The 21,355-nt window shown below is 42.1% G+C and overlaps 1 protein-coding gene across 3 annotated transcripts in view; it reads right to left on the bottom strand.

Annotated features, from left to right (window-relative positions):
• The window catches only part of TTC39C (tetratricopeptide repeat domain 39C), a 109,224-nt gene that overhangs the window by 14,617 nt on the left and 73,252 nt on the right, over positions 1-21,355 (bottom strand). For all 3 annotated transcript variants that reach the window (XM_027575872.2, XM_027575873.1, XM_027575874.2), the window contains exon 7: positions 1,798-1,891. In XM_027575872.2, the coding sequence (XP_027431673.1) occupies positions 1,798-1,891 (94 nt within the window). The remainder of the gene's footprint in view (positions 1-1,797; positions 1,892-21,355) is intronic.

The raw sequence follows: 21,355 nt of genomic DNA, 5'->3' as shown, positions 1-21,355 counted from the left end.
TATCTTGTGTCATCTTGGATCTGCCACTGAAGTACAAGGATGAGAGGGATCCACGCTTCTAGAAAATCCAGTGTCAAATTCTATGGGATAGGATATGAAGTCGACATGGCTTCCAGTAAAAATTGCGCCTAATCATGTCCATCCTAGAAGATGGGAGTTAAATGCAAAGTAGGGGAGAAGGTGGCACTGAATATGAATAAGAAGCCTGAGTCAGGATTGTGCTACTTTTTCTTGGGTTAACTTTCCTAAGCCTTGGAGGTTAGGCTTCGATGATCTCCAAGCCTCCTTCAGGTCTAACCCTCCATTCTGCCAGACCTTGAAACGGTGCACCAAGAAAGGCCATCATAACCACTTTGCAACACACGTACGTATCAAATCATTATGTCATACAACTTAAACTAATGCATTATATGTCAATTATATATCAGTAAAAGTGGGGGGAAAAAAGGCAGCAGGATCTTAAGAACAAAAAAAAAGCCCACCAAATCTAGGTGTTAATTCAAATTCTTCGAAATACATTCCATCCTGTTATGGCTACTACCCAGAGCTCCAGTGGGATGGATGACATAATATATTTTCCATTGGATTACACTTCAGCTCTTTTCCCTAAACCATAAGAGGTGCTTAAAACATTATTTTACTGGGAAGTTCCCAATCTTTTAGTTTGTACTTTTCTTTAAAGAGATTTAAAATTATCCAAGACAACAATTACGTCCACAGCATATAAGCAAGTGGCAAGCATCATAGGGTCTCAACCTGACAGATGGCAAATGCCCCCTGAGCACTCCCCATTTCGTCTTCCCCTCTCTGCAGAGAACCTGGGAGTTCCGATTTTCCCATTGATTCCATCACTACCTCATCACTTCTCTGCTCCCTGGCTCCTTCATTCCCTTTCTAGGTACCATATGATGTGACCCTGTCATACTGGGCTGAAACCCTAACAACATGAACCCCTTATTACATTGTGTCATGGTTGTTTCAAACCCAACTGCTGTGTTGATTTTCCTCAGCATCATAGAACAACGGCTAAGGCTACGTAAAAGATTTAGGGAATTGCTAATATAACAGGACAGAATTTTAGTGCAGTCAGCAAAGAAACTCATAGTAACAATTTGGGACAGGGAGGAGAAAGCTGTAAGCAAATAAATATTTCCATGTCTGCTTATAAATTTGTCTGCAGGAGAGGAAAAGCAGAAGGAAGGGGCTCACACATGTGGAGGGCCTTCTGTGTGCCAGGCACCCCACCTGATGCTCACTCCTACTTCATTTAAACCTCATGACCATTGAGGGCAGGCACCTCAACACTCATGGCAACCATGAGGCTTACACAACTCTTCCCAGGTCTCCAAGCTAGTTGGGGGAAGGGCTGGGATTGGGGTCCACATGCCCAACTCTCTCCCAGGCCATATTTTTCTTCCCAGGTAAACACTAGTGCAAGGGAGGGAAACATAGTTTAGATTCTAATGTGCAGTCAGATAAAGTAGTTACAAAAGTTTTAGTCCATTCCTTTAACATGACCTATTATCCTAAAATCAGAATGTTATAAAGAATAAATTCTAAAGCAGTAAGGACAATTACTGAGGTAAGTATCACCGCTTGTGCTACGGTAACAAAGTCTTATTCTCACAAAAGGTAGTAAGCATTTTACAAAGATCCAAACTGAATAGCATTAAAAAAGCAGACATGCACAAAAATGCATTAAGACTTGCGACAAGAAGCCAGCCATCCAGCTGGACATAAGCTGAATGCATTAATACCATTTCATGACAAGAAGCTGGACAGACATTTCATATTTACCAATTTCATACAGACAGACATGTTGGATTTCTCGCTGATCTATCGCAAGCTCCAAGGCGGTATGGAAAGAAGTCAAGGCACTGTTGATTTGACACTGAAGAGAAAACGAAAACAGAGTTACTGGCTAAAATCTGTCATTAATATTATAATTATCTTCATTCCAAAGCATCTTCTTCCTTAACAGTTATTTTAAACAGATTAAAACAGCATAGAAGAGAATGATCTCAAAATTTCTGGAACATTCCAACTTGCCTCAGTTGTGAGATGAACCTTGGCACAGAGCACTTCTTTTGCTCTGGCAGGAAATTCACCCTCCTGTGTATACAACAGGCCTACCTTGTAGATAAGCATAGGTTCGGTTCCATACCGCAACAAGCGGATATTGCAATAAAGTGAGTCGGAAAAATGTTCTGGTTTCCCAGTGTACACAAAAGTTATGCTTATACTATCCCGTAGTCCATTAAGTGTGCAATAGCACTGTGTCTAAAAAAATAATGTACATACCTTAATTAAAAAAATACTTTATTCTAAAAAAATGCTAACCATTTTCTGAGCTTTCAGCAAGTTGTAATCACAGATCACCATTCACAAATATAACAGTAACAAAAAAGTTCCAAATACTGTGAGAATGACCAAACTGTGACAGAGACATGAAGTGAACAAATGCGTCGGAAAAACAGGTTGCCACAAACCTTGAATATGTAAGAAAAAAAGCAACAAAATACCCACCCAGTATCTGCAAAGTGCAGTAAAGTGAAGTATAATGAGACGGGGTGTGTGTGGACCCACCCCAGGCCGGAAAGAGCCCCATCAGCGCTGAGTGAGTATGCAAAGCCTCCTTTAGGCCTTCCCTCAGCACACTCTCCCCACTGTAACCCACGGACCCTGTCATACAGCCTCTAGTGCGAATCTGTATCCAGAATGCTTTGTCTGATTGCTGCTGGTCCTTACATCTCCGCCACTAACACTCACTTCTGACTTTTGGGATCATCTAGCACTGTCCAGAGCCCAACGGACTCTCCAATGACTGTTCTTACTCCTGAGTAAATACATTTAGTGTTGCTTTCCACTAAAGACCCCTTTGAAAGGGTCTTTCAAAGTCTGCCAACCTCATGCCAGAGCACCTGATAGGAGTACCTAAAAAGCATCAAATTCAATCCTAAATACAGCAATGATAGGTGTTAATAAATGTAAATCCTAAATGCCCTAAAAATTGGTTACAGCCTGCTCTCAGTGATACATGCCCCGGGCCATACCCTGGCTCCACACTCAGCCCTCCCTGGGCTTCCCTATGTGCCCCTTTCTGCTGCTCCTTGGCCACCCCCTTTCCAGTGCCCCTTCTGCCTCTCCTCTCCACAGCCAGCCAGCCAGGGACAGAAAAGATCGTAGAAGAAAGGCTACCCCACTCCTTGGCTCCTTCGGTGATGCATGGTCACTGCGTGAGGCCTCTTCAAACACCACAGACCACACAGATGAGTCAGAGAGGTCCTTAGGACATCCTGTGACTCAGGAACACCATAAGCCAAATGACTCATTAACCAAGGCCTTGGCTGGATCAATAATTGTTCATGCCCAAAGTAATGTTTCATTCTGCCAGGATGGTTCAGACGATAGCGTTCAAACCCTTGTCCCCATCCACAAAGGCTAAGAGAGGACACGCATCCCCACACCAGTGATTCCTGGTCTCAAGGAGGTTAACATCTAGTTGGAGGGACCCTCTCGGGAATGTGAGACAGGCCCCAACCCAGTCAGACGTTCACACTGGGCTATGAGCACAAAGCCACCAAGGTCCCAAAGAGGTGTCAAAAAAATTTTGTTTTTTGAATTTAAAAATCAATCTTGTATGCAGTGTGTGTGTGCGTGTGCACCGGTGTGTTGCAGAGCAAGCTAGCTGGACACTCATCACGCCCGCCTCTAACTTTTCTCTTTCTGGATCAACTGATTTTTCCTTGCTTCTTACATGCACTCAGTTTAGCATATCTGCACGAAACCACCATGCTACGGATTCTGCTTTGCACGCATCTCCTCAGTTTGCTAAGTTCCTGCCACTCAACTACCACACACAGAGTATTTCTGGATGAGCCATCGCCACCAAGCTGTGTCCAACTGTGGGTACCTTGCATGACAATGCAATGCCACACTGCCCTTCAGAAGACCAAAAACTACTTGTGAAGGCTAATTAATGGGCAACTACTAAGTGCCTGGGACAGTAGGCTTGAGCTACAAAGACAAATCACAACAAGGCTTTAAAAGCAAGTTTAGAAAAAAAAACAAACCAAGCAATATTTGAATCAACACTGTTTCTCTTAGCCCTTTCAAAAAAAAAAAAAATCTGCGATTGGCATGTATTGGAATGGAACTGATAAGTTCCATTATCAGATGGAGAAACCAAAGTTCAAAGAGGTGAAGTGGCTTGGTCAAGGGCAACAAACTAGCAATGGGGTAGTATTCACTCTGCTCTGACTGCCTCCACAATATGTGTCCTTCTGGCAGAGCATATACAGATATGATTAAATTAAGGGCTTTGAGATGGGGAGATTATCCTGGATTATCGGGGTAGACCCTAAATGCAATCACAAGTGTCCTGATAAGAGGCGGGCAGAGAGAGCTGATGCACGCAGGGGGGAGGCAACGGGGTCGCACAGGCAGACTGCAGACACAACCACAAGCCCAGGAACCCCCAGAGCTCACAAGAGGCAAGAAATGGACCGTCCTCCGAGCCTCCAGAGGGAGGGCCAACCCCAATCACTTTGACTTCAGCCTGTGAAACGGATTCTGGACTTTTGACTTCCAGAGTTGTTGGTGGCTATTTCAAGCCACCAAGTCTGTGATAATTTGTTCCATGGCCTTAGAAGATGAGTACAGGGTGTTACTTTCAAAGTTAAACTGTGAAGAAAAGTACGACTGTTCCTTATGTCATAAGCATTGTGACAGAACCAGAAGGTATGGAGACCATTACAGAGCTTAACGATATTATCCCAAGAGTAATAAGTGTAACTACAAAATTAATTCTACTTCTAGCCTGATTACTCATTAAAGAATTACAATGAACAGCCATCAAACTGGTGAAAACCGATTTCTCCTTCTTTTTCACCAAATAATTTACTTTTTATTACTTTTTTTTTTAGAGAGAGAGGAAAGAGAGAGAGAAAGCATGCACGCAGAGGGCAAGCAGGAACGGGGGGGGGCAGGGGAGTGGTTTGCAGAGGGAGAGGGAGAATCTCTAGCAGACTTCCCAGGGAGCATGGAGCCCAATGCAGGGCTGGATCTCATGACCCTGAGATCATGACCTAAACCAAAATCAAGAGTTGGACACTTAACCACTGAGTCACCCAGGTGCTCCTTCACCAAAATAATTTAGAATAAAAACGACCTAATAGGAGTTTTTATGATTATAAATTATAATATCCACAACATAATAGAGAAAGAAGAATTATCTTCAATTTAATACTTGATTCACAGTGTAATTTTTTGAGGAAATACACATATGCTGGGCTGAAGAGAATACAGAAAACAGGCTAGAACGAAACAACCATGAGGCCAAGAATTGGAGGTCAAGTACCATCTAGGCTTGTGTCCCGTGAATTATGCATGGACACTCTAGATCACAAAAACTACCTAACGTCTCAGTTTCCTCACTGGTAAAATGAGGAAATAATGTCAGCAAGCATTATCTGCTTCCAGAGGAAGCAATGGAGAACAAAGGCACAAGTCTTTGCCAAATTAAATGGAGTGTATCTGTTGCCAAATTAAAATCAGCACCATGTATAGCTACTGCTTTGTTGCCACAGAGATACAACGTGTTTTTCTAGTTTTTCAGGACATCTTTCTTGATAGCTGTATTCCTAAGTGTTTTAAGATACCTGTGGCAACTGTCCATGGGATTTGTTCCTTCATTTTATTCTGAGTGAATGCTGCTGGTGTTGTTGGAAAACTCTGGATTTTTGCAAGTTGATTTTGCATATGTCACATTATACTTATGAACCCTCATGATTTTTTTAAAGCTTTTTCTCTTGGAGTTTTTGGGGAGATATTCAAATCATTTGCAAATAATGATAGTGTTGTCTCTTCCTCTATAAGAGACTTCTCTAATTGGTGAGAACCACCAGTTAAGATTCTATTAGCAAGCACCACTCGCATCCTTGCTTTATTCCCATCTTCAATGAGGATGTTCTGATGTTGCACCATTAAATATAGTTTGTGGGATGCTTTTAGTAGATGCCATCGTTACCAAACAAAGTTCCCTTTCTATTTCTAATTTGCTAATAGTTTGTTTAGTTTTCAAAGTGGATTTCATTAAATACCATTTGAGCCATCTAGTGATGGGACTATGTGGTTTTATTAATTACTTCCTTAATGCAGGTTAAAACAGGAAGACATTTTCTGAGGCTGAATCATGCTCGCTTTTTTGAAATAAGCCCTACTAAGATCATAATGTGGCATTTAAAAAATACATTGTTGGATTTGACTTGCTAGTATCTATTTAGAGTTTCTAATTTCAGAATGAAGTCAACCTGTAGTTTTTTGTTCAGTGCTTTCCTCTAGGAGTTTTGGTATCAGGATAATGCCAGAACTTGCAGACTTGCAGGAAATATTTTCATATTTTCCATGCTCTGGAACTATGTAAATAACTAGTTATTATAGAGCCATACCTTTCAACCGAATAATTCATTTAAAATGTATAAAATACCGGGGTGCCTGGGTGGCTCAGTTGGTTAAGCATCTGCCAACTCTTAGTTTCAGCTCAGGTCATGATCTCAGGGAGATGAGATCAAGCCCCACATCGGGCTCCACACTCAGCATAGAGTCTGCTTGTCCCTCCCCACACCCTGCCCCAGGCTCTCTCTCAAATAAATAAATCTATAAAATGTTTAAAACACAATTTAAATTTTTTCCTTTAATGGACATACAACATAACAAAGAATATTAAACTTTAGTTAATAGTACCAGATTTCAGTGCCAACTTCATAACCAACAGGATTTTGGACTTTGAGAAATTGTTTCATTATAAATGAAAATCTCAGGAGATACTGCAATAAATGAATTAATGCACATAAAATGCTCTTAGGGAAGGTATGTTAACTTTAAAAATAGGTGTAGGTCACCTGTTAGTGCTGAGAAATAAATCAGTTTTCCAACATTTAGAAAGATTTGCAATAAATAGCAATTAACTTTCTATATTTTATTTTAGACCACTGGAAGAAATTCTAGATTTTTTCCTGCAGACATAAATAAAAGCTGTTTAAGATTCTACCACAAATACCTAAGTGTGTATTCTTGCCTAAGAGACAGGAGACAAAGAAAAAGAAAACATGTAAGTGACCACAAATCACATTTTCCAATTTTAAAAATGTAAATACTTCTACAACAATATATTTTTCAAGCCACTTAGAAAGTAAGTATGAAGACACAAAAAGTCTGAATAATTTTCAGAGTCAGCACAGTGAACTTGGAGTTACTAATGTTATATTCTGTTCTGCTGGAAGATTCCCACTAGCAATACCAAGCTGGGAGCATACATTGAATTCAGCTACCAAGCAAAAGATTCCCTTTCTAGAATTGCAAAAAAAAGGAAATGGAAACAAAGCCACGTCCCTTTGGGGGCCTGACCAGCCTCTAGTGCTAAAAGGACATCAAGTTCCAGACTTCCCTGAACCTCTAAGGCAAGATTCCACTTTCCAAGCAGTTTCCTTTGGTGCCTCCTCCAAATCGCATTTAACACCAAATGACACCACTAGCTCACAAAAAGGTCTCAGCTCAGAACCAGTCTCCCGGCATTCAAATAATGCTGGTATCACTCAATTCTGCTGTGTTCCACACCAGAGAGGAGATCACTGTTACAGTAGCAAGTCAGAGAACACGACAGTCCCCTGTGGACTCAGCTGGGAGGAGAGGGTGATGCCCACCCAGAGCACTGTAATACTCACTGGAGAATTTCCAGCTCTGTAAGATACAGAAGTCTGTAAGATAGAGGCACATTCTCTCGAGAGGTTTTAAGTAACCAGTAAGCAGAGTTTTAGACACAGGCTGAACTCCTGAGATGTGTCAAGAATACAATACGTACTCTGCAAGCAGATAGAGCCTGTCTGCATGTGTTAGAGCACTAAAGGGCCACAAGGTCTCTAATATTCACGAGGCACCTGGGTGCTAAATACACAGGACACTAAATAGACAAAAAGCGCAAAATATTCAAAACACGAACTATATACATGAAACATTAATAGGTAGGCGGCTTAATGGGACCATCCCCTGGTGACACCCATTCTCCCACCATGTGTCCTCTACTCAAGAAGCGTTAATAAAACCCCTGACGGCCCACTGTTTTAGCTGTGGTCAGCGATGTGCGGAGCGAAGCAGGACATCGCCTGCTGCGTACCCCAGGACTCAGGGAGCACGGCCTTCCCACCTGCCCCTGCGCACCACCCCAGAGCACTGAGCCACGCTATCCTTCCCCCCTTGCTTCCTGCTGGGTTTTACACTGACTTAGTATAAACTGTGTGATTCAAGCCTATTCGAAGTTGGCACATGAATCTTTCCGTTTTGAGACCTCTGGGGTAACTTGCTGGGCCCTGTATTCAGAGGCTACCAGGGTATCAGGGGCGTCAGTGTGAAAAGAAAGGAAAACCCCAAGTGCCCGTGAGGAGACACTAGGTTGGCACTGACAGCTGTTAGGGGCCGAACTGTGTCCTCCGCCGCCCCAAATTCAGCGGTTGAGGCCCTCATCCCTAGTAGCCCAGAATGTGACTGTATTTGGAGGTAAGGTCTCTGAGGAGGTAATCACATTAAAATGAAGTCTTTCAGGCAGGCCCTAATCCAATATAACTGGCGGCCTTAGGGGAGAAGCTGACGCGCACGCACGCACGCGCACACACACACACAGAAGGTGACACGCACGCACGCGCACACACACACACAGGTGACACGCACGCACGCACACACACACAGGTGACGCACGCACGCACACAGGTGACACGCATGCACACACGCACACACAGAAGGTGACGCACGCACACACACACAGGTGACACGCACACACGCACGCACACGCACACACACAGGTGACACGCACGCACGTACACACACAGAGGAGGTGACATGCACACACAGAGAAGGTGACACACCCGCACACACACACAGGTGACACGCACACACACAGTGACACGCACGCACACACACAGAGGAGAACGTGACACGCACACACACAAAGTGACACGCACGCACACACACACAGAGAAGGTGACACGCACGCACGCACACACACAGAGGTGACACGCACACACACACACAGAGAAGAAGGTGACACGCACGCGCGCGCACAGTGACACGCACGCGCGCACACAGAGGTGACACGCACACACAGAGGTGACACACACGCACACACAGGTGACACGCACGCACGCACACAGTGACACGCACGCACACACACACAGAGAAGGTGACACGCACACACACAGAGGAGAAGGTGACACGCACGCACACACACACACGGGAGAAAGTCCACATGAAGACAGAGGGAGCAGGTGGCTATCTAAAGCCGAGGAGAGACGGCTGGGGGAAAAAAAATCAATCCGCCAACACCTTGATCTTGGACTGCCAACCTCAGGCCTATAAGAAAACTTATTTCTGTACCCGCTCTGTGGTTCCTTGTTAGGGCAGCCCGAGGAAACTAACACATCAACTGTCAGACATATCCTTTCCTTGGGGAGCCCTTCTATGTGATGAGAATGGGAAGGGTCCTGCTTTTCTGGAAAACCTTTCTGGTCTCAGCAAGGGTATGAGTACCTGACCTAAGCAAGGCAGATCACAGCACCTTCTCCTCCCTCCCACTCAGAATCTACTTCTGGAGTTTCCTCACAGGTGACGAATGAGGGCTGGTTCAGTCTCTGCGTACACGTGTGTGTATGTATGTTTTCCAATGTGTGTGCATGCGTTTGTGGTACAACTAAGTTATTCCCTATACAAATTGTTTAATTTGTATAAATACTAGACCACTTGTCCCAAAGGTTTTATCAACGTACATACGTGCCAACAGTTTATAAGAGGCCTATTTCCCTAAACCTTTTCCCAACAGAGAATATTTTCAGCATTTGCCAATGATTTTTTTTCCCCTTGTTTTAATTTGCCTCTCACTGATTCTACCATGAGGGTCATAGGTTACTGACCATTTGTGTATCTTATCTTATCTGTTTAGGTATTTTGGCTATTTTTCTTTTTGTAGGTTTATCCTTTTGCTATGTTCCAAGTTTTAAGAGTTCTTCCTATGTTAAGGATGCTAATTCTAGCTTTAGTCTTCATTTTTTAACTTTGTTTATGATATTTTTTAATACAGAAGTCCATTTTTATGTCAGTTCTCCCAATATTTTGATCCATGTACTATCAATTCTATCGGTCTTTTCCTTACTGTTTTGGTTTCAGAGTTCTGTTTACACAGTCCTTGATGGAGCTTTTAATACCACTACACTCACGGAATCTATGAATTATGCATAATGAGGGGAACTTTTCAAAATGCCATGAACATGACTGCTCTCATTCTGACAAAAATCCAGGGGCTATAGAAACAGAACTATCATCAAAGCACAACCTCTTTTGGGGCCAGAGGCCAGAGTATTCACTCAAGGTTTACACACTTGCGTGCGCGTGTGCACACACCACACACACACACATACACACACTCACTCAGCCCTGCTGTCTGGGAGCTGGGCACTGGTCAAGGCATTTGAGATACACAGTGACCCAGACAAAGGCCCTGCCTCACAGAGCCTGAATTCTCATTCTGATGGGGGGAAGAGAGAGACAATGAGCCAACAAGAAAAGCACCTTACTCTGTGTGTCCAGTGAATAGGAGTTTCTGGGCAGAAATGAGGAGGGGTGGTGAAGGAGACAAGGAGACCAGCGGCAGGAGCAAGGCCAACACGTCCAAACCCACAGTCACGGAAGGTCTCCCCGAGAAGGTAACCGAACAAAGTCAAAGGAGGTGAGGAAGTGGCTCTCTCCTCCCTCAGGTCCCACCTCCTCTGTCCCCCTTCCCTGGTCATCTCCACCCACAGTGACCACCGGTTCATCTGGCACTTTTATTGCCTTGAGGGATTACCTTTCATGCATTCAGCATTGCTATTCATGGTTAGATTATAAGTTTCTTTTGGGGCAGGGGCTTTTCTTAGCCCTCTTGGCATCCCCCAGAAGGCCTTTTACATCACAGGCAACAAATCGCTGATTATGCATAAGAAATGGAATATGGTAGATCTATTTTCAGCACCTCCACACGGACAACAATTCCCCTGAAAAAGGAGTTTCGTAACCAAATCCAGCTCTAATGAATGGTAGAACTGAATAATGCACTACTTACAACATTTCCTTGGTCTCTCAACAGTTACACACAAGATGTCAACAAAACCTGTGATGGAAAGTGCTTTATACTGGATTTACAACCCAGACACAATTCTGTCTCAAGAGAAAAAGCCCTGACCAAGCACCGTGTGCTTAGCGCTCTGCCATATCCATATTACATTATTTAAGGCTGGCATGGGAGGCACTGTCCTCTTTCTACACACAAGGACACAGGCTCAGAAAGCTTAGCCAGTCAGGAAGTGGAAGAGCCCATTTTGAGCTGAGCCTGATGCTTTTTAAGCTACGCCATGCTGCCTTTTGAAATGACAGGGAATTTATATGAAAAACAGCAGTAAATTTAAAAGAAATGTGTTTATGTTAAAGATGCTATCAAAGAACTAAAATTAAAAGTGCAGAAGGTAATGTAAAGAATTAACTCAGAAAAGCAAAGACCATGGAAATACAGATACCCTAATCTACACAAAGTCACACTACTCAAAAGGCAGGAATTCAAGATAAACAGACACCTAGAATATAGATGCAGAAGATCCACTATGCACAGAGATTGGCGTGAGAGAAAGAGAAGCTGTAATCAGGAAAGCAACTTTGAGAAGTTTTCCTACAGCTGAATGGCATTCTCTATAAAGAATGGCAAATGGGCAAGCTCCTATATGTTTTTCCCCCAAAGAGGAATTAAAGACAAGCTATAAAAGCTGACGCAATCCCAGGTAGTTCATTCTGAAGATTAAAGAATCATAAAAAAATCTTTATGACAGCTTTGTTGACATAGATTTCACATACCAGAAAACTCATCCTTTTAAAATATACAATTAAGTGGCTTTTAGTATATCTACAGAACTATAAGATTTGAAAGCTGGGGAAAAAAACTTTAAAATTATGTAGTCTAGTGTTTCTCAAAGTGTATTCTACTGAACCCTTCAGGTCTCACAGGCTACTGTATAAAAATGAATTTTCCTGGGCAAATAAGCTGGGTAAACATGGACAGCATTATCTCCACAGTCTAGCTGCCTCAACAGTGCAAAACTAAAGTCTCTGAGCAGTCCCAGCATATCCGGATGTGCCTGACACAGAACCCTCTTTTCATGGAACACGTCCAAACTACTTCATGGAATCACGGCTCTAGGGCAAACGCTTCGAAAAACCCTAATTTTCCAGGTGAAGAAACAGAGTGCCAGAGAAGGCTGTCTGGCTTGACTGAGGTCTTACAGCTCTTTCAAGTTGTCTGGTCTGTGAGCAACCACGTGGAAGGAGACCATGTCTTTACTGTTTATAACAGAGCCAAGCCAGATCTTCAGACTTAGTCCAGTGCTCTTTTTACACAGCACACCCTGAAGCCCCGAAGCAACAGGACAAAAGATTCCCAGAGCTGACAAGCTCTCTAACAGACACCATGGAGAAAAAAAGACCATTACAACCAAACAAAGCAAGGCACAGATTCAAGAACTCTGTGTGCCCACACGTTAAGAGTCCAAAGTTATAAAGAAAAACAGGAGAACTCAAGATGATGCTATGAGAAAATGTAAGATTTCCTACAAGAGCTCTGGACAAGGGGTATGTAAAAGTGGAGAAATGCTCTTTCCTAAAACCAGACTCTGTCACCCCTCAAGGAGTTTACCGTATGTGCCTTAGCATCAAGAATGAGGGACAAAGGACTGGAACACTCTATGGCTATGTGGACCCATGGTTAAAACAGGAGATAAACAAATAAAACATATAAACTCCTCTTTTCAATCTGATATTAAAGAAAAATCTATTCAAAAACAGGTAAGCAGAAATGAAAACAGGAACAGTCAACACAACCCGGAAGGGCAAAGGAAAACAATGCACATTCACCACGTACACAATTAAATATGAACAAGGAACTCCTCTATGAGAAAGTAGATTTGGGTTGAGAAACAAAATCAAATGATCTCGTTTCCCTAATCACGCCTCTTCCACCCACCTCTCTCCACCAAATGTTCCAGCCCCACTGAGCTTGGATCTCCCAGGACGTGGCCTCTTCTTGGCTCTGGCCTTGAATGCAGGCTAATCCCCCATGCTCTTATCTCTACGTTCAAACTCCCACATACATTTCAACAGCCTGCCCAAAGAACCCCACTTCTGTGTTGTCTTTCCCAGCTGTGAGGGCAGCACCATGGGTAGCCACACCATGCCTGACCTTCCAGTAGGCCTGTGTCTATGTTGCTCAGGCCTGGCCACATCCCCGTCTGCTTACTGCCTGCCCACCATGCAGTACCACGCCCACCCCCCCACCCCCCCGCAGGAGCTCCATCACTGTCCCCACAGCTCTGCAGCCTTCACAGCAGCTCCATCATCATCACAGCCAACGATGACTAGCACTCACTCAGAGTTCCAAGACCAGCACAGGCCTCCCAGATTACCACCTCACTGAATCTTTTCTTTTTTTTTTTTAAAGATTTTATTTATTTATTTGACAGAGAGAGACACAGCAAGAGAGGGAACACAAGCAGGGGGAGTGGGAGAGGGAGAAGCAGGCTTCCCGCGGAGCAGGGAGCCCAATGCAGGGCTCCATCCCAGGACCCTGGGATCATGACCTGAGCTGAAGGCAGACGCTTAACTACTGAGCCACCCAGGCGCCCCCACCACCTCACTGCATCTTAACAGCAAAACTATGCCCTAGGTTCCCTTAGCCCCGGGGCTACTGCCAGGCAGAGGATGAGGGCCACACTGAGACTCAAACAAACCTACCAGACAGCAGAGCTCACCACACAACTTACATAATAAATGAGATCAATCATAACAATGAAAGACACCAGGCAATGAACACTTTATAGCACTAAACTGCTTTCCTTCAAGCAACCGAAAGGAAAGCGGTTTCATCTACTCACAACACTGCTGACACCAGCTGTATGGGGTCTTCCCACAGCAATGAATCCCCCAATTCTCTCCTGACATCAACTGGGTGTCCTACAATTTAACTCAATTCTAATACTAACTCTTTGGAGTGAATACAGTCCCCATCAGTTAGGGTTTCTATCATATAGGACCCAGGGAAACACTTTACTTATTGTTACTGGTTCATTATAAAGGATATTATAAAGGATACACATGAACAGCCAGAGGAAGAAGTACATAGGGCAAAAAGTAGCTAAAATTACAAAATAGGTATTTTTGTTTTTTTTAAAGATCTATTTATTTATTTTTGGGGGGAGGGGCAGAGGGAGAGATAGAAACGATGAGCAGACTCCTGAATGAGTGTAGAGCCTGATGTGGGGCTTGATCTCACAACCTTGAGATCATGACCTGAGCCAAAATCAAGAGTTGACTGAGCCCCCCAGGTGCCCCACTAAGTAGATATTTTTAAAGGCAATAGTGATATGTTATTCAAAACATTATAAAATCACAATTATCAAAGCTAAGAAACATTCATTTAAATACATCTATAAAAGGCAGAATATACAGACATCTCAATAATAGAATCCATCTGTATCTTTACTGACCACAACACTACAAAAACTAGAAATCAACCAGAAGAAAAAATCTAGAAAGAGCACAAATACATGGAGGTTAAATAACATGCTACTAAACAATGAATGGATCACCAAGAAATCAAAGAATAAATCAAGAATTACATGGAAACAAATGAAAATGAAAACACAATAGTCCAAAATCTTTGGGATGCAGCAAAAAGGGTTCTAAGAGAGAATTTTATAGCAATACAGGCATACCTCAAGAAGCAAGAAAAATCTCCAATAACTTAACCTTACACCTACAGGAGCTAGAAAAAGAACCCAAACCCAACAAAAGGAAGTAAATAATAAAATTAGAGTAGAAATAATATAGAAACTGGGGGAAAAAAAGAACAGATGGATGAAACCAGAGAGAACTGGTTCTTTGAAAAGGTCAACAAAATTGATAAACCTCTAGCCACATTCATTAAAAAAAAAGACCCAAATAAACAAAATCACTAACTAAAGAGGAGAAACAACAACCAATACCACAGAAATACAAACAACTCTAACAGAATATTATGAACATCTACATGCCAACAAATTGGACAACCAAAAAGAAATGGATAAATTCCTAGAAACTATAACTTACAAAAACTAAAGCAGAAAGAAATAGAAAATATGAACAGACCAATCACTAGCAATGAAATAAATTGGTAATCAAAAAACTCCCAAAACACAAAAGTCCAAGATCAGATGGCTTTCACACAATTCTACCACAATGTTTGGTAGAATTCTACCAAACATTTCAAAAACAGTTAATACCCATTCTTCTCAAATTATTCCAAAAAATACAAGAGGAAGGAAGCCTCCAAATTCATTCTATGAGGCCAGTATTACTCTGATACCAAATCCAGATGAAGACACCACAAAAAAGAGAACTATAGGCCAATACCTCTCATGACTACAGATGTCAAGATCCTCAACAAAATATTAGCAAACAGAATCCAACAAAAATCATACACCATGATCAAGTGGGATTTATTCCCAGGATGCAAGGGTGGTTCAGTATTTGCAAAACAATCGATGTGACATATCACATCAATAAGAGACATATGATCATTTCAATAGATGCAGAAAAAGCATCTGACAAAGTACAATATCCATTCAAGATAAAACCCTCTACAAGTAGGTCTAGAGGGAACATGTCTCAACATAATAAAGGCTTTATATGAAAAACCTACAGCCAACATCATACTCAATGGTGAAAAACAGAGCTCTTCCCCTAAGGTCAGAACTAAGACAAAGATGTCCATTCTCCCCACTTTTATTCAACACAATCCTCAAAGTCCTAGCCACAGCACACAGACAACAAAAAGAAATAAAAGGCATCCAAATTGGTAAGGAAAAAATAAAACTCTATCTGCAGATGACATGATACTATATATAGAAAACCCTAAAGACCCCACCAAAAAACTACTAGAACTGATAAATGAATTTGGTAAAGTCACAGGATACAAAAATCAATGTACAGAAATCTGCTACATTCCTATACACTAATTACGAAGCAGCAGAGTGAAATTAAGAAAACAATCCTATTTACAACTGCAACAAATACAATAAAATACCTAGGATTAAACTTAACCAAAGCGTAAAAGACCTGGCGGGGAGGAGCAAGATGGCAGAGGAGTAGGAGACCTGGATTTCGTCTGGTCTCAGGAATTCAGCTGGATAGGGATCAAACCATTCTGAACACCTACGAACTCAACAGGAGATAGAAGAAAAGAATAGCAACAACTCTGAACAGAAAAGCAACCACTCTCTGGAAGGTAGAACAAGGGGAGAAGTGAATGCAAGGCGATATTCGGGAGGATAGACGGCGGGGGAGGGGGCCTCCATCGGCGGCTTCTGGCAAGTGACAGAGCCGCGGAGCACAAAATCGGAACTTTTAGAAGTCCCCTCCACTGAGGGACGTCGCTCCAGTGGCTAAGCGGGGGGTGGAATCCTCCCGGGACAGTGTGGTCTCAGGACCCTCGAGGTCACAGAAAGACCGGGGGTGCCTGAGTGCAGCAGAGCTCTCGGGTATCGGAGCGCGGAAGCCGGCTGCAGAGACGGAGCCGAGGCGCGGGCTCTCAGCTCGGGGTTGCCATAAACTGTGATCGGCGGCCCAGTCGGGCCACTGCTCCTCCAGCAGGGACCCAACAAGCGGCAGATCCGGGGAGACTCCCCTTCCTCCCCCAGGGGTAGCGACACGGGAGCGCACTGCAGGGATCTGCTGGGTTTGGAGACTCCACACCGAGTTGGGTGCCAGAGACAGAAACTCTCCGTTACAGGCCGGGTGAGCATGGAGTGCGGCCGGAGACTGGGGACACGGGAGTGATTGACTGCTTTTTCTGGGGGCGCACTGAGGAGTGGGGCCCCAAGTTTTCGGTTCCTCTGGGGTGGAGATTGGGAGGCCGCCATTTTCACTCTTGTCCTCCAAAGCTGTACAGAAAGCTTGCAGGGAACAAAAGCTCCTGAGAGCAAACCTGAGCAGATTGCTTAACCCGACCGGCAAGGGCGAGGCAATTCCGCCTCCAGGCAAAGACATTTGGGAACCACGGCAAGAGGCCCCTCCCCCAAAAGACCAGCAAGAACCACCAGCCAAGACCAAGTTTACCAATCAATGAGAATGGTAGAACTCCAGAGCTAGGGGAATACTGCATATAGAATCCATGGCTTTTTTACCATGATTCTTTAGTCTTTCAAAGTTAATTTTTTTTAACTTTTTTTTTTGAATTTTTCTTTTTCCCTTTCTCAACCAACATCTTATCCCTTTTTTAAAAAACATTTTTATTTTTCATTTTGAGTCATATTCTATCCCTTCATAGTAATTACCGTTATTTTTGGCATATATATATATATTATATATATATAAGTTGTTTTCTCTTTAAAATTTTGAGATAGTGTTTCTTCTAACAGATCAAAATATACCCTAAATATCTAGTGTATGGCTTTGTTCTAGTCTCCTGCCTGATCACATTCTCTCCCATTTTTTAATCCTCTTCTTTCTTTTTTCAAACAACTTCCTATCAACTCCTTTTATAAAATTTTTTTAATTTTCATCTTTACAGTCATATTCCATCCCTTCATTGTATCAACCCTTATTTTTCTACATATATAAGTTTTTATTTCTTTAAAATTTTGGGAGGCACTTTGTTTTAACAGAGCAAAGTACACCCAAAATCTAGTCTGTAGCACTGATCTATGCACCAGCCTGATCATATTTGATCATATTCTGTTTTTTTTTTTTGTTCTTTTTTTTGTTTGTTTTATTCTGTTTTTGTTTGCTTTTGTCTTTTTCTTTTCTTTTCTTTTTTATCTTTTTTCTTTCTTTCCCTTTCTTTTCTCCCGGATTCAGGTCTTTTCTGATTTGTTTAGAGTATATTTTCTGGAGACATTGTGACCCTGTAAGCATTTTGTTCTCTCATTCATCTATTCTGCTCTGGACAAAATGACAAGATGGAAAAAATCACCTCAACAAAAAGAACAAGAGGTAGTAACAACTGCGGGGGACCTACTCAATACGGACATTAGTACTATGTCAGACATAGAACTCAGAATCATGATTTTAAAGATACTAGCTGGGGTTGAAAAAAGCATGGAAGTTATTAGAGAAAACTTTCTGGAGAAATAAAAGAACTAAAATCTAACCAAGTCGAAATCAAAAAGGCTATTAATGAGGTGCAATAAAAAATGGGGGCGCTAACTGCTAGGATAAATGAGGCAGAAGAGGGAATCAGTGATATAGAAGACCAAATGATGGAAAGTGAAGAAGCTGAGAAAAAGAGAGACAAACAACTACTGGATCACGAGTGCAGAATTCGAGAGATAAGCAATACCATGAGACGAAATAACATTAGAATAATTGGGATTCCAGAAGAAGAAGAAAGAGAGAGAGGGGCAGAAAGTATACTGGAGCAAATTATAGCAGAGAACTTCCCTAATTTGGAGAAGGAAACAGGCATCATAAACCAGGAGGCACAGAGGACCTCTCTCAAAATCAATAAAAATAAGTCAACACCCCAACATCTAATAGTAAAACTTACGAGTCTCAGAGACAAAGAGAAAATCCTGAAAGCAGCTCGGGAGAAGAGATATGTAACCTACAATGGTAGAAACATTAGATTGGCAACAGACCTATCCACAGAGACCTGGCAGGCCAGAAAGGACTGGCATGATATATTCAGAGCACTAAACAAGAAAAATATCCAGCCAAGAATACTATATCCAGCTAGGCTGTCATTGAAAATTGAAGGAGAGATAAAAAGCTTCCAGGATAAACAAAAACTAAGGGAATTTGTGAACACGAAACCAACCCTACAAGAAATATTGAAAGGGGTCCTCTAAGCAAAGAGAGAGCCTAAAAGCAGCATAGACCAGAAAGGAATACAGACAATATACAGTAACAGCCACCTTACAGGCAATACAATGGCACTAAATTCATATCTTTCAATACTTACCCTGAATGTAAATGGGCTCAATGCCCCAATAAAAAGACACAGGCTATCAGACTGGATTAAAAAATAAGATCCATCAATATGCTGTCTGCAAGAGAGTCATTTTAGACCCAAAGACACCCCCAGATTGAAAGTGAGGGGGTGGAAAACCATTTACCATGCTAATGGACACCAAAAGAAAGCTGGGGTGGCAATCCTTATACGAGACAAATTAGATTTTAAAACAAAGACTGTAATAAGAAATGAGAAAGGACACTATATCCTGCTTAAAGGGTCTATCCAACAAGAAGATCTAACAATTGTGAATATCTATGCCCCTAACATGGGAGCAGCCAATTATATAAGGCAATTAATAACAAAAGCAAAGAAACACATGGACAACAATACAATAATAGTGGGGGACGTTAACACCCCCCTCATGAAATGGACAGATCTTCTAAGCAAAAGATCAACAAGGAAATAAAAACTTTAAATGACACACTGGACCAAATGGACTTCACAGACATATTCAGAACATTCCAACCCAAACCAATGGAATACACATTCTTCTCTGTGCCCATGGAACATTCTCCAGAATAGATCACATCCTAGGTCACAAATCAGGTCTCAACTGGTACCAAAAGTTTAGGATTATTCCCTGCATATTTTCAGACCACAATGCTTTGAAACTAGAACTCAATCACAAGAGGAAAGTCAGAAAGAACTCAAATACATGGAGGCTAAAGAGCATCCTACTAAAGAATGAATGGGTCAACCAGGAAATTAAAGAAGAATTAAAAAAATTCATGGAAACCAATGAAAATGAAAACACAACTGTTCAAAATCTTTGGGTTGCAGCAAAGGCAGTCCTAAGAGGAAAGCATATAGCAATACAAGCCTTTCTCAAGAAACAAGAAAGGTCTCAAATACACAACCTAACCCTACATCTAAAGGAGCTAGAGAAAAAACAGCAAGTAAAGCCTAAACTCAGCAGGAGAAGAGAAATAATAGAGATCAGAGCAGAAATCAATGAAATAGAAATCAAAAGAACAGTAGAACAGATCAAAGAAACAAGGAGCTGGTTCTTTGAAAGAATTAACAAGACTGTTAAACCCCTGGCCAGACTTACCAGAAAGAAACGAGAAATGACCCAAATCAACAAAATCATGAATGAAAGAGGAGAGATCACAATCAACACCGAAGAAATACAAACAATTATAAGAACATATTATGAGCAACTATATGCCAGCAAATTAGATAACCTGGAGAAATGGATGCATTCCTAGAGATGTATCAACTACCAAAACTGAACCAGGAAGAAACAGAAAACCTGAACAGACCTATAACCACTAAGGAAATTGAAGCAGTCATCAAAAATCTCCCAAGAAACAAAAGCCCAGGGCCAGATAGCTTCCGAGGGGAATTCTACCAAACATTTAATAAAGAAGAATTAATACCTGTTCTTCTAAAACTGTCCGAGGAAATAGAAATGGAAGGAAAACTTCCAAACTCGTTTTATGAGGCCACCATTACCTTGAGCCCCAAACCAAAGACCCCATCAAAAAGAATTACAGACCAATATCCCTGATGAACATGGATGCAAAAATTCTCACCAAAATACTAGCCAATAGGATCCAACAGTACATTAAAAGGATTATTCACCAAGACCAAGTGGGATTTACCCCTGGGCTGCAAGGTTGGTTCAACATCTGCAAACCAATCAACGTGATACATTAACAAAAGAAAGAACAAGAATCATATGATCCTCTCAATGGATGCAGAAAAAGCATTTGACAAAGTACAGCATCCTTTCTTGATCAAAACTCTTCAGAGTATAGGGATAGAGGGTACATACCTCAATATCCTAAAAGCCATCTATGAAAAACCTACAGCAAATATCATTCTCAATGGGGAATGAGGTCAGGAATGTGGCAGGGATGTCCACTATTTACCGCTGCTATTCAACATAGCATTAGAAGTCCTAGCCACAGCAATCAGACAACAAAATTCCCCCTGAGGTCAGGAATGTGGCAGGGATGTCCACTATTTACCGCTGCTATTCAACATAGCATTAGAAGTCCTAGCCACAGCAATCAGACAACAAAAAGAAATCAAAGGCAACCAAATCGGCAAAAAAGTCAAACTCTCACTGTTTGCAGATGATATGATACTTTATGTGGAAAACCCAAAAGACTCCACCCCAAAACTGCTAGAACTCACACAGGAATTCAGTAAAGTGGCAGGATATAAAATCAATGCACAGAAATCAGTGGCATTCCTATACACCACCACCAAGACAGAAGAGAGACAAATGAAGGAGTC

This window comes from Zalophus californianus, chromosome 14, assembly GCF_009762305.2.
Source record: "Zalophus californianus isolate mZalCal1 chromosome 14, mZalCal1.pri.v2, whole genome shotgun sequence".
NCBI lineage: Eukaryota > Metazoa > Chordata > Mammalia > Carnivora > Otariidae > Zalophus > Zalophus californianus.
This window is presented reverse-complemented; position numbering and strand designations above follow the sequence as displayed.